The sequence below is a fragment of the Lutjanus erythropterus genome, chromosome 10 (assembly GCF_056507025.1).
Source record: "Lutjanus erythropterus isolate fLutEry1 chromosome 10, fLutEry1.hap2, whole genome shotgun sequence".
NCBI classification, from domain to species: Eukaryota; Metazoa; Chordata; class Actinopteri; order Lutjaniformes; family Lutjanidae; genus Lutjanus; species Lutjanus erythropterus.
Window position 1 is genome coordinate 25178364 of NC_139326.1, and position 17429 is coordinate 25195792.

At 38.9% G+C, this 17429-nt stretch overlaps 1 protein-coding gene across 2 annotated transcripts in view; it reads right to left on the reverse strand.

The window, feature by feature from the left end:
- The window catches only part of frmd3 (FERM domain containing 3), a 70894-nt gene that overhangs the window by 17540 nt on the left and 35925 nt on the right, over positions 1-17429 (reverse strand). For both annotated transcript variants that reach the window (XM_084729556.1, XM_084729555.1), the window contains exons 7-12: positions 15294-15381; positions 13032-13120; positions 10826-10889; positions 7221-7309; positions 2259-2333; positions 339-407 (exon numbers count right to left, since the gene is read on the reverse strand). In XM_084729556.1, coding sequence (XP_084585682.1) covers positions 339-407; positions 2259-2333; positions 7221-7309; positions 10826-10889; positions 13032-13120; positions 15294-15381 — 474 coding nt within the window. The remainder of the gene's footprint in view (positions 1-338; positions 408-2258; positions 2334-7220; positions 7310-10825; positions 10890-13031; positions 13121-15293; positions 15382-17429) is intronic.

The window sequence follows — 17429 nt, forward strand, 5'->3', positions numbered from 1 at the left end:
GAGCGCAGGTGATTTGTTGCTTTTTGAGAGAAGGCTGCATTAAATTACTGAACACATGATTTATGTACGTAGTCTGTATTTAGATATACATAACAAACACTTCAGTCCTCAGTCTTATCAGTGAAACTAAATGTGCCATTCAGTGCACTTACTGGATTAATAGTACAGAAAATAACACAGCACATAATTTGTTAAACTGCTATATTCATGGAGGACACAATTTATCACAGTGACATAAAGTTTGCCTTTTTGAGATGAGCAAACTTTCAAAGGTTATTTGTATAAAATTAAATAGATTTTTTTTTGTTTGTTTGTTTGTTGTTGTTGCTTGTCCTTACCTGCGCACCTCTGGCTGCTCTCTCTGAATCTTTGAGCTGGCCTCTATCACCTCCTTGGCTACTCTTCCACTAACAGAGAAAAACACATATTCATTGTATGAAAGACAAAGAGGTGCTAGGAAAATAAAAAATACTGTAATTTATCTTTTACAATGTAGCATTTTCCATAACTTTACAAATATCTATTATCTAGAATGAATTAAAACAGCAGCAAATATCATTTTTGAAGCACAGACTGGGGCAAAGGCCAGAAAAAGCAGCTAAAACGTAACACTGACAGGACATTGGAAGCCAGTCCATACACTTCTTTTTTAGTTTTAATGTAATTAATGTAATTTTAATTTAGTTAGTGTTATAAATGACATATTTATGAGACTAGAACAGTTGGTTTCCATTGCAGTTTGTGTGTACTATCAGTGACTTTTGTGCCAAGATCCAAAGTGTCCAAACTTCAATATCAGTTTCACACTAAAATATGAGTCTGACTGATGTCAGGAGCGAGACATATCTAATTTTTCATCCATTTCTGTGCTGCTGAGCTTGCAGCGTCCTGCCAACAGGGTCAGTAGCTCCATTAGTCTGATTGTTGAGCGACTGGAGTTTCTGGACTCTGACCACTCTGTTTAAAGCCAGCAGGCTCCACCATCACACCCATTAGTCTATTGTTGCTGAGATTGATGGTTATGTTGTAAATTAGAGGGTGAAATGAAACATCTGCGGTAGTAGTCATCCACTTGATGTTATAGGGTTACATCAGTAGTGTGTCCTGGCAAATGTAGCCCCACAATAATCGTCTGGTCCAACATGAATTTGATACAGACCTGATCTGCTCTGCTTCATGAAAATTGCCTTCGTTTGTGGACCACAAATCTCATTCCTGTTTGCATTTGGACAAATGACCAATTCCAATATTTCAGAACAAACTCCACCATATGCTGTTACTCATCACTGAGCCCTTAAGCCAAACTGCTTTAGCTCGCTGATGAAATGGAGCAGACTGAAATGTAAGCCTGGTAAAGAGCTTTGTCTGAGAGGAGAATCGGGGCTAACATGGCTTCAGTAACAGACTTATACAGAGGCTTTCCTGTGATATTAGGGTCAGTAAATCACAGAAACCATCCCCAAGCTGGATGTGGGGCTGATGTACAAAGAGAAGCGGCATGTTGATGCGCTTGAGGTCAATCAGCATGTGGAGTGTGTAACTTTCTCAGGTTAGTGCAAGGTCAATGTAAACCCCAACTTATGCATGGCACAAAATTTTAGTCCACGCAAATGTTCAAGCCTCTCAAAATGACATAAAAACTTTGTGTTCACTTTGCTAAAATTTGTAAAGTTGATATCGCCTAATAAGTTTGATGGTTGAGTGAACTAAAAAAGACTGTCTGTAAAAACATGTCCTCAGTGGCCCCCATGCATGAATGTTTTCTTAGTTTTGTCTTTTATTTGTTCTTAAATGAAGCAGTAAGAGGAAAATATGAAAATCCCAGGTGGGACTCATGAAGCCTGCACTGGCATCCAAGTCTGTTCTTACTCACCTTAGTATGTAGATGAGTAGCATTCATGGGCAATTTAAGATCATACTCGAGGATGACTGACTAAAGTTAATGATTATATCTGTAAGAGAGATGGAGTTGTTGAACCGCTGACGAACTGTGGGTGAATTTGCATTTTTAAAATCTTTCAAGTGGTTGAATCTGATTTTTTATCTTTGTATCTACATCTGCTGTCAATTCCTGCCTCACTTTCTCTCATGTGGCTCTCCTTTTTTCTTTGTGTCTGTTTTCCAACTCTCTTCGCACAGACCGATCCTGCTCACTTTCCTCTTTTACAGCCAAAATCTTGTCTGTCATTTCATTGTCTGTAAAAAAAAAAAATAAAGTCTGCCCACCCTTATGAAAATAAACTTGAATACTGTCTCACCTGTATCTGAACCTGCTGCCTTTAAAGAAGATGTTACTGCTGGAAACTGTCTTTATCTGACTCGACTTCGCACACCTGTCAAAGAGACGTAGGAAGAAACAGAAAGAAATTCAAACAAAGGACTTCATTATTACAAAGCATCTAACAGTGGTACCAACAATGGTGAGCTGCTGCGCACAGATCTTGGCCGAAATACATCGAGCATGTGAGCAACCTGTCACATAGGTGTTTTTTACCTGCCTCATCGTGTTTGTAGTGTGTGGTTGCATGCCATCCATGTTTTCTGAGGAGATTTAAACACCAATATTCCAGGGGTCTGTCTCATATAAACAATGATAAGACTTTTGTTTTTGCTCCCATTTTTCATGAGTTGAAGTAAAAGATCTAAGACTTCTTCTATGCAGACAAAAGGTTTATTTCTCTCAAATTTAGTTGTCAAATCTGTTCAAATCTGTGTAAGTGAGCACTCGTCCTTTGCTAAAATAATTCAACCACCTGACAGGTGTGCCTTTGACTGGTCACAAGATAAACTGTGTGGTTTATCTTGAAAAGAAATTTCTAAACTATGGCTATTTCAGGATAAGGCTATAGTTTTAAGCTAAAATTATGGCTACTTTTTTTTTCATGTGAAATATTATATATCATGACCAGTCCAAGGCACACCTGTGACTTAATCGTGCTGTTTAATCAGTGTCTCTGTATACCACACCTGTCAGGTTGATGGATTGTCTTGGCAAAGGAAAAGTGCTCACTAACACAGATTTAAACAAATGTGTGAGAGAGAAATAAAACTTTTGTGTGCACAGAGGAAATGTTAAATCTTTTACTTCAACACATGAAAATGGGAGTAAAAAGTGTTTACATTTTTGTTGAGTGTATTTTAATCTGCACTGTCTTTACACAGAGGGAGGAGGTATTTCAAGTAAGATGCGCCATTTTTAAAGTTTATGCTGTAGGTCAAACCTTCATGGTTGATTCAGGATCATTTAACATGCAAAACTCCAGAGCAGCAGTACAGACACACACCTCTGCTCTGCTGCTCAGTGTGTGTGTGTGTGAGAGAGAGAGAGAGAGATGGAGGCCCTCTGCTTGGCTGCCATTTACAAACTCAATTCGCTCTGATTTGATTAAGCTGCTCTGATGCTTGTCTGACATCCGAGATGACATCCACTCCCTTTCTGTCCGCCTCTCAGAGACACATGAGCTGCTGTCATTAAGAAGTCAATATCTAGGGTTACACAGTCAGGGGGTATTATCAGAAAGCTTTTATAACTTTATAACCTTGTCTTCATTTTGTAAGCTTACCGGTTATATAATTTAAATGAGATAACTGTGGGAAAAACTGGCAGTTCACAGAGAGAGAAATAGTATTCAGCAAATATAGCAAAAGAACATATGGAAATATTTTAAAACTAACACATATTAAAAAAGTATGAGTGAACATAGGAATTCAGTAAGGAGAGAGGGGTGGACCATCAGAGTGATTGACAGTGTGGAGGAAGAAGACACTGTGAAAAAATCAGCCACAAAGTGGCCTCCAGTTCCTGTGTCAAACCTTTGAAAATCTCATCTCCTTCAGCCTGACCTCTCCACGTTACGTGTGAGCAGCTGTTTAAAGCCAGCGGTCCTTTTCATATCACCCTGCTCCACGCCTTCTTCACACTTGCAGTTTGTTATCAATTCTCCTTGAGGCTTCTCTTCATTTATTATTTCAGTCTTCCTTTGGACTCACATGAGTTCCACTGAGGCTTTAAATGCAGATTTTTAAGGTTTTATAGTCCATTTATAGTCTACGGTGCAGTTTCAACAATCTGTTTATCTACATAAGAGCTGTTCGCGGATATGATTTTCTTGACTTGATGCACTCTTAAAGAAAGTTAAATTTTTTTGAAGTGGGGTTGAGTGAGATACTTATCCATCATTAGTGTATTACCTGCAGTAGATGGTAGTCAGTACGCCCCCAGTTTGAGAAGCAACAGGAGTACTGGTGCAGGAAGCTAAGCAATGCCCTGCTGTGGACAGAGCAGCAAACCATTTTATTTTAGCCATCTAAAAAAATTAATATCAGTTTAAGTGTACATAATATTTAGAATATTTTCACAGCTTTACCTTGCCATCAGGCAGCCTTTTATGATCACTGTTACAGAAGACAGATATCATTCTCTCTGTTAGTTTGTATTGTTGTGTGACTTTGTTTATTTTAGTAGGTTTAGTTCAGATTCTCTAAAGTCACACAATAAAACAATGTAACAGATCAAGGCAGTGGCTTATATAGGCTTATATAATGGTGGTTTTCTGTCAAAAAAGGAAGTCTGATGGCAAAGTAAAGCAGTGAAAATAAAATAAATAAATATAGCGTACACTTAAAGGGATATTGATTTTTTTTTTTAGGTGGCTAAAATATGTTTTGCTGCTGACCCTGTCCACAGTAGTATTATTACTTAGTTTCTTACTCCTGCTGCTTTTCCAAACAGAGGCGACCGCCATCCTCTGTAGGTAATACACTGACTATGGATAAGTACCTGGTTTGGTTTAGCAACAATCCAAAATCCAGAGCTCTCCAGTTTATGGTGGGACACAAAGAAAAACAGCAAATTTTCACATTTAAGAAGCTGAAACAATATTTTAAAATGTTTGCTTGGACTTAAAATAATCTATTACCAAAATTGTTGCAGATGAATTTGCTGTTGATGAATGAATTGATGAATGAACAAATAGTTTCAACTCTTTCTGGTGGCCTAAAGATTAAGATTCATTCTTGATCTTGTAAACAGCAAAGGATGAAACAACATATCACATTCTTTATGTGATATATTGAAGTCTGACAACTTCCTCTGCTGCTGTGTGAGTATTAAGTTTGCTGATATTCCCACTGAACCCTGACTGAGGCAAATATGTCATATTGTTTCCTCCCAACCTTGTTGCGACCATGACCACAGACAAGAGTAGAGTTTAGTCTCATTTCTCTCACTTTTGCCTTCACCCCGAGCTTGTTTCCATTCCTGACACGCCGGCAGTGTCAATAGTCGGTCAATATTCAGAGCGACGGCCTCAGAGCGATCAGCTGCTCCCCACTGAAGGACAGCAGCATATTGAAGCAAAGCCACAGAGGCAAAGAACATGAAGTGAAAAGAGCGATAATGTGCTGAAAAATCAAAGCGGAACATGGCGGAAAGCTAATTTTAGCCACTTGAGAGTGCTAAACGGAAAAAGGGACAAAGGAAAATGGGTTGCACGTTATTTTATAATACATTAATAAGATGAAACAAGCCATACTTTGTATCAAATTGGACAAAAAATTTATTTTAAATAATTTTATTTTAAATAATAGTACACTAATAAGATGTAATAACCTGTACTTTGTATCAAATTAGACAAAAAATAGAAATAATATGCTCTTTAATAGGCAATAGATATACCAAAATTATACACTATACACCTAACAGTACACTAATAAGGTGTAACAAGTGGTACTTTGTATCGGATTAGATGAAGACTAGAAAGACCCTTAAATTAGACCCTTATTAGATTTTCCTAGATGATAATTACAGACACATTACAACAGAACTGTACTGTAAACTAAAGTGTGTTATACAAAAGTTAGTTCCAACCAAGAAATTTAATTGGACACGTCTTTCCATTCGAGCTGATAAAGAGCACAACAGTACTGGGACTTTTAACTACGTATATCTGTCTGCTTTACATGCATTCTGATAACAATGACTAACAGGTAGAGACCACAGACAGGATGAAAATTAGGTGTCTTGTACAGGATTTTGGGCTTATTACTGTGGAATTGCTGTCACACACTTTTTAATCTAACAAAGTAAATAGAGTAGGATACAAGACCCACGCCTCTATGCATCTATTTAATGGCTCTAAAATGATTTGCATAAATATAGTCTATACAAGTATTATCCTATAAATTATATGATCGTTCCCTGAACAATTTTCACAAACAGCACATTGATTCATTAATAGTTTAGCTTCTTAAATCAGCTGAAATAACATCGTAAAATGCTGTGGTTGGTTTGTTTGCTTTCAGACCACGGACAAACCGCATCAGAGTCAGTTTGGAAGCAGAGTGAGATCAGTCTTGATCAGGATGTTTGGTTTGTGTCAGGGTGAGACTCAAAAGTAAAGTAAAGTAAAGTCCATGCTGAATACAGATTAATTGATCCATCAGAACAACTAAGCTGGGGAACTCTATTGTGATAATGTGTCAGCCTACAAAAACTAGCAAGTAAGCTAACGTTAGTGTGCAGGAAAAAGTTTGTGTTGCTTGGCAAAAATCCAGTCCAGTAACAGAACTGCCAAACAAAAATCAGCATATTCACAAAGAAATAATAATCTATTGTCACCTATTACTTATAAATGGTGCTTTTTTTTTTTTCAACACAACAGCACATTCTTGAGCGTGATATTGTTTATTCCCACTGTTAGACCCTTGTTAGACTTTATGAGTGGGTATTTGGTGGCACATTACAACAGAACTGTACTGTAAACTAAAGTGAGATCCCATTTATCTGCTGTTTCTCCATTTAGGAAGAATATGTGACCCAGATCCACCAAGTAAAGGCCAAAATTATGGAGGTAGAGGAACATTTTGTCTATGTGACTGCACAGACCCTTTGTGTCCCTAATTACCCTCTAAGAAAGTCTAATAACGGTCTAATTTTGTCTAATAAAGAACATATTATTTATACATTTTGTCTAATGTAATACAAAGTACAGCTTGTTACACATTATTGGTGGATTCACGGCACACATTTTGGTAAGCATCTTATTAGGAAATTAGCTTTTTTACCTACAACTATGAATTATTTATTTTGTGGTGCTGCACAGTCTCAAGTGTCTCTGAGTTCAGAAGCAGCTCAATACATTTCCTGGATATTTGTATATGTGTGTGTGTGTGTGTGTGTGTGTGTGTGTGTGTGTGTGTGTGTGTGTGTGCAGACGCACTTGTAAAAGGCTTGGTTCTCCACCCCGCACTTCCATAAGTGCTTACACGCTGCAGGGGTCGAAGTGTGAAATGTCAACACCAGTTTCTTCTGCACAGAAAAGGACACAGACACAGAGAGAAAGAGAGAGACAGTGAGGATGAGAAATGAGACTATGCGTGAATAAGAGTAAAAAGAAGTGCTGAACATGATGAGAGGGAGCTGTGCAAAATGCTGACCCACAGACCCAAAGCAGTAAGCTGAGCAAGATGTAGGACAGATATAGTGATTTGGCCGGAGTGATCAGCAATAAAAGGGCTTGTAGCTTGCAGAATGTGGGTCTTTATGGAGGAGGAGGAGGAGGGATATATTCCTGTAAATGTCTAGATTTTCAGGCCTGTGTGTGCGGCAATATGAGACACCAGATCAATGCTGCTCTACAACAGGGCTAGAGGGTGAGCGAGAGAGGAAACGCTGAGATCAATAACATGGGAGTGAGTTACTGTAAAAACAATGAAAAAACAGTGGCTATAAACTTTATTTTTCTAAGAAAAAGAAAAAGATTGGGAGCTTGAATCATGAACTGATCCAGAAAACACCGGATCTGCTGTTAACTGATCTAGTTTGTCCTTCTCCTAAAGGCAGCTATATTGCTCAACCCCCTCAGTGTCACACATCAGTTAAATTACGTATGTAGTTGTGATGTACACACATGTGCTGCAGTGGCCATGTGTGTGTGTGAGTGTGTGTGAGTGTGTGTGTGTATGTGTATGTGAGTGTGTGTGTGTGTGTGTGTGTGTGTGTGTGTGTGTGTGTGTGTGTGTGTGTGTGTGTGTGTGTGTGTGTGTGAAAGTACCAGAACTGCATGTTCACATATAATTAACAAATTGTCTTTGGTCCCACTTTGGCTGACATGCAAGTGCTTTTAAAGCATAACATGACATTTTATGATGCTGATTTAACTCTGAAAGGACACTTTTACATGTATTACACAGAGTAATTAGGAGAACCAAGAACATTTACAGAAATTTGCTAAATAGTTTTCAACTGCTACCCCCTTGTGAAATGTTAAAACATTTAAATTAACCATTAAAATCTGTTTCTGAGCTGGAACACCAATAGGTGACCAAGCAATGTGATGAAATAGGTTGCAGGCTGTAGGCTAAGACATGTGCAGTAGTAAAGCCATGAAAAGTGGCCATCAGCACAAAGTGGGAAGTTAATGTGTTCCAGGCTAAATAAGAGAGGTGAGGGCAAAGAGTGTCATGCAGTGACCTGTCACACAGTGGAAGAGCTCACACAAGGACACGGTCAAAATGAAGAAATCAGCTAATTTCTGACATTAAATACACGATGAAATGGACACAGTTATAGATTATGCATCATAATCTATAGTTTACTTATAATGGAACTATGAAGCCTATTGTGATAAAGAAGCTATGGGAAAATTTTGCACAGGACAGAGGTTATAATTGAAATTTCAACCACTGCACTGAATATTCACAAAGACTCGACATAAATGTTTGCACTAGGACTGCCCCCAGTTAGTGGTCCTATTACTCAAGTTTATGTGGACAGAGTCACACTCTGACAGACGTTGGTTTGACAGCTGGGAATACAGTTCTGAGGTGATTTACAGTGGCTCCGACCCAGTCTCTGACTCCATGGAAGACAAAGATAGGGGTGTCAGACAGGGACGGGAGAGGCGTGAAGCAGTTCAGCACATGAGCACATCACCCATAGTGTTGATAAGTCTGTGACTATTTGTTTTTGTTAAGTTAAAAGTTTCCCATGTTTTCAACAATGAGATTTGTGTGAGGTTGTAGTGTTAAAAAGTTAAACGTCCTCATTGGTTGTTCAGACAGAATCAGTTACGCTTTTGCTGTTAGCATTTAACACACATCTCACTTAGTCTCCCTTGTGAGATTTATTTTTCACAGCTATAATATATAATATTTCAGCATAAAAATGCCTAAAAATGCGAGTCATATGTTTTATGTTTGTTGAATTGTGATTGAGGTAGTGTAATTTATTCAAAGTGTGTTTCCTCATAACTATTGCAAGGTAGTTGCTAGTTGCTGTAACTTGTAGGAAAACATGGGATACATCCATTACATCAAAGAGTGATGAGGGAAGTTGGTGCATGTGACTAAAGATAATTTGAACAAAACTTTAATATCATCTCATCCATCAATATGTCAGATAGATTTTCATCAACTATGGTGGATGTTCAAAAGTAAAGATAACAAATCCCATAATCCCACGCCACTTCACAATGTCATCATCATAAATTGCATGAAGTAACGACTGCTAGTCGACCAGGAAAATCTTTGTTCAGGGGCAGCCCTAGTGTGCACATGTGAGCTAAAAATAACACAATGTTAATAAAAAAACTGACTGAAGTGACAACACAGAGACAGTTTTTGTATGACACAATATAAACAAAAAGACACATACAACACTGAACAACCAAATAATGAAAAGATGAAAAGATTTCCTCCAATCGTAAAGTGAGGTGCATGAGGGCAGGACTGCGGGGAGAGGCATCAAATTGAGGATTTAGGTACAATATAATGTTTTGTGCAGCTATTATTTACTTGCATTTACTCACCAGTGATGACTATGTTTACACACAGAGAGAAGAGACAGAAACACAAAGATAAAACTGCATCTTCAGCCATTCATGAGCTGCCAAACAGACAAACAGGCGGACTGACTGACAAGTTAAGCGGAGATGAGAGAAAGCTGGTTTGAACTTCTGTAATGAAAAGAATAGTTATGTGATTGATTGGCTGATTGATCAGCTGACTGGTAGATTAAAGAGCAACCTGGATTTAACTACAGTAAAGACTGCAGTATTTTTAAGGCTCCTCTGACTGAATCAATATTAGTGAATGTGTCAAACAGCAATATGGGACACAATCAGCGGTTGTTCTTGCAAAATGAAGGCATCATGCACCAAAAATTGCTGCTCAGAATCTACCACAGCTCTGGACCGGATGGCAAACATCGAGCACACAGATGAAACATGGGTCCCAAATGCGAGACACCAGCGTTTTAAGGCAGTATTGGCTGTTTGTGTCATATAAATTTCTATTTGTCAAAAAAGCTGGACGTGTCCTAACATGGCTGTGGTGAAGGAGTCTCATATTTGGGCCACAGTGGACACATAATGTGAGTGAGGAGGTTAGTCATAACACACCCACCATCCTGTTACAGTGAATCCTGCCTGTTAAGGAGATCTGAAACAGTGACACACATATACAGTGTGTGTGTGATGGGGGACAGGATTACATAGACAAACAGTACAGTTTTATAGCACATTTATCTGATGTAACCGTTACACAGATGAGGAAAGAGAGAAAGGGAAGGAGGGAAGGGAGGAAGGAAAGAGAACAAAGGACGTACACAGACAGTAACTCTGCATCTACATCAAAGTCATTGTCTTTTTTCTCCAGAACTCCTCAAATATTAGAGGTTGGGATCTAATAGGTCAGCATGATGATGACGACTTTAGTACAAGACTACACAATTCATCATCATGATTGGAGAAACTACATGGCACATTTTATTGTTCAGTTTTACCCTTTAGAGAAGAAAAGGCATGCAGGTGGACACTACACTCACCTCTTTCTGTATCCCGATGACGTAAAACGTTTTCCCTTCAAACTTCAGCTTGCTAACATCAGCCCTGCAAAGACCAATGATGGTATAAGTTAAAATATATCTATATGATCAGGATTAAAGATAAATGATAAGAAGAAATTTGACTTAACAGCTGAGTTATTAATTTACACTGAAGATTGATGAGGGCATTCCCAGGCCAGGATATAATACCTCCACCTAGTCCTCACTCTGCCTCGTGCCCTCCTCCCAGCTGGACATGCCAGGAACACTTCCCCATGTGGCACCCTTAGGAGATGCTTGAACTACCTCAACTGGCTTCTTTCTATGCAAAGGAGCAGCAGCTCTATCCAGAGTCCTTCATGGATGACTGAGCATCTCACCCTTTCCCTAAAGGAGATGCCAATGACCCTCCTGAGAAGACCCATTTCAGCTGCTTGTATCCATGACTCACCCTTCATGACCGTAGGTGAAAGCAGGAACAAAGATCGAGAGCTTTGCCTTGTGCCTAAGATCTCTTTTTCTCACAGTGGTGCAGTAAAGTGAACACAATACTGCTCCCGCTGCTCTTATTCCCTGGCCTATCTCACGCTCCATTGTCCCCTCAATCGAGAAAAAGACCCCAATATTCATTATCATTCTTCATCATCTGCAAAAATAAGCCCACCAAACTGCAACCCCTGCCTTCCACGACAACTCCTCGAGATCCTGCCCATGAATATTCTGAGCAGGATTGGTGATAAATCGTAGCCCTGACGGAAGACCCTCACCAGGAAAGAGCCTGACTTATTGTCTGAGAACCTGGACACAGCTCTCGCTTTGGGAGCACAGAGATTGGATGGCCCCGAGCAGCACCTCCCACAATGTCTCTCAAAGAACCCGGTTACGCGCCTTCTCCAAATCCAAAAAACACAAGTAGACAGGTTGGGCGTACTCCCAGGCTTCCTCCAGCATCCTGGTGAGAGTGAAAAGCCGGTCTGTTGTTCCACGATGGATCTGCATTGTTTCTCTTTGAGCTAAGGGTTAGGGTTAGGGCACCTTAGTGGACATTGCCAGGGAGGCTGAGAAATGTGATGCCTCTGTAATTGGCACACACCCTCTCATCCCTTTGTTTGAAAAGGGGAACCACCACCCCGGTCTCCCACTCCTTAGATACTGCCCCAGACTTCCACCCAATGTTGAAGAAACGTGTCATCCACAAGAGCACATCAACACCCACAGCCTTCAGCATTTCCGGACAGCTTTGTCACAGTGAACTTGGATTGTTCCCTGGAGGGAACATTAAATGCCTCCGAATGATGATCTAATAACATAACATTTATAGCAGTACAACACAGGCAAAATACATCTCGCTGTTAATTCTTGTATACTTTTACTTAAGTGAAACTGTACAGCGACAACAGTACTTTTATTTACCTTAAGTAAAGGATTGAAATTCTTTTTCTACCACTACCAATTAACTAGAGATGCTCAAAACTGTGTATTGAGATTTGGCAATAGGACAGATATATTGGCTATTGGCCATTGGCTCGGTCCAGTGCTGGCAGGTTTAGTGGTCTGCTTTGTGAGAACTGCCACTAAAGCGATGCACTCTCATTCAGCAGCACAGTACACACTGACTGAGCCAGAGAAAGAGCCTTTAAAGCCAGAATATATTCATATCTAATGTGGTGAATTGAAGATTTATTTCAACCAAAACAAAATTTGTGACTGTTGGAAGAGTGGAAAGACTAACCAAGATAGTACTGGTGAGTTTTTTTGTCCTTTGTATGTTTTTCTGTCGAGTATAAATGAAGTGTGCGGTTGTATTTCCATTTACTACAGAAAACAAGTGTAAGAATATTTCCTGTCTACACATTCTGTTGTTTGTTTTATTTATTTATTGGATGAAGCAAACATAAATCCTGCAGGTGTTTCATCAAATTACTTAAGTGTGATAATCTCGACTTCTAATATTTGTTAAAAAGCAAAATATTTGAAGGTATGTTTTTATGAACAGTGATTTGTTCAGTGTGCGAGAGAGCAAAGCTTGGCCATGGCAACTTTAGTCAAAGACATAATTTTAAATTGCTCTCTGTAAATAATATAATCAGCTCCATTTGAGCCAAAGCATAGAGTGAGAGTATTTTATGACTCTATTTAATAGAGGCTGCACAATTAATTTCCATGCTTACAGGTTTTTATTAAAGACCTAGGGATAAATTTGTACCATTTGAGGAGGTGGATCCTCTTGTTTCCCTGGAAGACCACAAACCCTGTGGCTGTGAACCCGAGAAAGGCCGTGGAGCCTGTGAAATCCTGCAAAGACACACACACACACACACACACACACACACACACACACACACACACACACACACACATGCAGAGTGAGAGGAAGGGCACAGCATGATGGGATACAGGTGGATTAACAGTGGGGATGCGAGTGGGCCATCAATAATCTCCTTGGTAATGGCACCTACACAGAATCACTTGTTTGTTTCCAACTTCAACCCTTCAGTTTGCAGAAACTGGCATCAAGAAAAAGGCAAGGAAAACACGTTGGCTCTAGTCTCTAGTCTAGACACTAGTTTGATATAGTGTGACAAAATGAATCCAGCTATCAGCTCGAGAGTGCAAGCAGAACACAATATGTTCCTGTCACTCTCCCCGTTTATCATCTGTAGACTTCCTCTCCTCTGCTGTGCTTCTCTGTAAATCACTCCCTGTTCCCCCACATTTACTTTGTTTGACTTCAGATCTGCATGTTCATGATGCTGCAATAAAAGCCGTTTCCAGTAAACCAAATTTAAAAAAAAAAACAGCCTCCCTGACAGGAATGGAGCAGATAAAGCAGATCCTCTCAAACAGACAGAAATTTAACTATCTTGTTAATCTGCGTAGCATGCTGTGATATGCCTGTCCAATGGAGGCTGTCCCTATTTCCAGGATAAGGGTGAGAATGAGCGAATAGCGATTCCTAAAATATTGCTTTTCTCTATCAGATTCAGTCTGTTCCATCTATCAGAAACACCAAGAATGAAGTACTTATATTAAACAAACCACAGCACTAACAGTAGATACTTCTCTTGCTAAAATTTCCAGTGTGTAAAAGATGGACTCAGTGACACTGACTTGCCAAAACTCTTCTGAAGCCCTCTCTCTGATCAGTCAGTAAGAATATTGAATCAGAATATATCAGAATATATTCCTGAAAGTGATGATTTCTGCGCAGACCAAATGTGATGTGTTTACAAGGATAATATTAGCAGAAGTTTGAATGTAAACTAGCTGCTAACTTGGATCTGATGATAGTCTTTCACCTCATATGCGTCTTACCCATTATGCCCCCTGTCTTGGTGACTGTCAGGTTTGCATAAGGTTGCTGTCAGTACAGTTAATCATGTGTATATTTATCCATTTAATCTACAAGTAAAGGCCAAAAAAGCAAAATATTAAAGAGGATAGGTAAGTTTATGTGTGTAAGTGGCACAGTCACTTTTCTGCATTTCTGAAATTTTGGTCAATATTTAAACCTATAAATGAATGGTTGCAACTGAAATAAGCCTATAAACAATAATGACACCAAACTTATGTTTTGTTCGTCATTTAACAATAAAAAACAGACATTTTTAACTTCACACTTAAGAGATGACAGGACAGAGCAACAGTCTCATTCTGAACATTTGCTGTAACTTTAATAATAACTGTTATTTATAGCAACAGCCCCAGTGATTTTGTCCTTTAATATACCAACCATATGTTTTCAGGCATTATATATGTATAATTTATGCATTCACAGTCAGTGCATATTGTATGTATATGGACAGTGAACAATTTGTGACAAAGGTGGAGACATGAGGAGCCTGTCTAAGAGGGACATATTTGTTCTGTAAGTTATGATCAAGAAAGTGCAACAGTAACTTGGGTACATTATCACACTGTGGAAAGTAAATTGTGTCGACATTAAAAATTACCACTTGAATGCCCAGTCAGCATTGATGGTAAATGTAATTAATTGAAGCAATAATTGCTCAGTGTATGCTATAATGACAGAAACAGCCAAGCTAAGCTGCTTACATGTACCAGGATGCATTTTGGGTGAGCTTCTGACGCCCATGCCCATGATGCTGTGTTACCACCTCCCTAACCTATAGCTATCACGTTGTTGGCCAGAGGATAGAATCTGGTGACATCTAGCACGCCCCCTGGCTATTCAGAAATGGAGACTAGAAATCCAAGCTGAAATAGCCTGTAGTTCCTCCTTAACACCAATGACATCACTGTGACATCACTGGATGCAGGAACTGATGTGACTAATTTGCAGGGAGTTTTTTCTTTATCACTATAACCTAATGTTTTGCACATGACTTATTTAATGTTTTAATATATTGTTTTTTTTATACTGTAATGTATAAAGTAACCTTAAACTAATAAACAGCACCAGGTTTCTGAACCAGACTTCATTGCAGTGTACAGTCACCACTGTTACCTTGCATGGGTGGGGGTCAACTCCATATGTTTCGAGGGTGTGAGCCCTTTGGAGCATGTTCAACTCTGCTAATGCGGCGCATTGGCCCCTAAAAGAGAAAGAAGGAGAAGTTTATGTAAGAATCGACAAGTGCTGTTAGCTAATTTCCAAGTGTGCTTTGTTATGAAAACACAAACACAACAATACAGTTGATGTATTTTTTCATTATTGTGTGTACATACAATAGCAGCATTGAATAACTGAACTGTGAATTATATGCCTTGTGTCTTTTGTGTGTTAAGAAGAAAGAAACATCAACAACTGGAAAACCACAACGCCATTGAGCCTGAGATGGATGTTGTTATCAGCAGTAGGAAGAAAGGAACAACAAATACTTCAGGTATCTGTACTTTATTTTTCTTATAATTTTTCACTTTTATGCCCCAAGTTTTAACCCAAATATCTATACTTTCTTCTCCTTATATCATCAAACAGGCCTCTTACTTTACATTTAATGCACTTGAGTGGAATTATTGATTTTTTTTTTTTTTTATTTAGCATCCTTGCGTGCCATCTTCTCAACATCAGGACCAATTTCAACCTAAATGGATGAGACAATTACACACAGAATTCCTTGGTTTGTCCATTGGTGCATATAACACATTACATATGTAAAAAGACAAAAACAAGACAAAAAAGACTCAACTTTGGAAAAAAGCTGAGGTTCAGTTAATTTTGCACAGAAAAAAACTGGTGGAAATGTCCTACATAGGGCTACTCTTACTTTTATACTTTGAGCACATTTCAGTACCTGTACGTTTTCACTTTTACTTGAGCAAAGAAGTTGAATCAGTACTTCTACTTTTATCTTTTTTTAGTATCTGTGCCTCTTCTTACTTGAGTATAGAGTAATGTGTGAAATTTTGCTGCCTCACATTTTAGATTTTTGTTTGCATGTTTTGTAAATTAACCCGGCTTCTGATCATCTGTTAACATTTTAAAGAAACAGACATATTAACAGAGTCCATGTGTTCAGTGGGAGTGTTGAAGCTCATTAGTCTAAATGCTGCAAAGTCCAGAGCCTGAGTGATGTAAACTGCTACTCATCCTGACGCCAGACAAATAAATCAGCATTAAAACTGCACACACATGCATCTGTCCACATGCACATAGTGGAAAATTCTAAACCCATTTAAGAATTGACTCAGACACACACAGTCCACCATATTTGTAAACCACCTGAAGTCTCCTTCTACAGCTCAGTAATAATCTACATGGTGTTAATCCTGTTGGTCGGACCCACTGGGGCAGACAGAGGGCACTCAGCATCATCTGCCTCTGTGCTGTGGGAAAAGACGGATTTGTCTTTGATGTTCTATAATCGCTGTAAGTGTGACGGTCGCAAACCTAACAACATAATTCATAAGCTGCAGCGATGATAGAAATAAACACAAACAACCCAAGGGGGGTGGTTTATGTATACATTACTATATCATTTGACTCGTAGGAAATGTATTCTTTCTGTGCACTAAGACTAAATGGACCATCAATTTCTCCACATTAATCTTTTTTACTTTCATCATCTTTACTTTTATGCAGAAACCTCCGAGCATGAGTGCATCAATGTCCTCATTAAATTCAGCTTCTTCCTTGTATTGCATTTTATTCAACAACCAATTTATCTTCTTGAACAAGGAGAGAACATCTAATTTATTAGGTCTGGGTTTAGCTCATGTTTAACTCCATCCATCCTGTAATGTTGATGTTCATCGCAATTTAAATCCTGCAAATCCCGCAGTAACAAGCAAGGTGTCCAACACAAGCTTCAAATAAATAATTCATGCTCATTCAGCTGCAAATTAATTTCAGTTTTTATTTACTTTCATCTGAATCTAAACTGCAATACCTTCTGCAGCGCACTGAACCACATATCTCTGAGTATCATCCAATTTTATGTCTAGCCAGAATGACAGAAAGCACTTTATTGTCTGCAGTGTAGAAAATTGTCTCCACAGCATGTTTTGAAAGCACAGATCACAGGAGTGAGCATCCACGCCTGTCACTGAAATCAAACAGTAAACTGACAACAAAGACACAGCTCCAGACAACAAACAGACCCACCAGACACACACACACACACACACACACACACACACA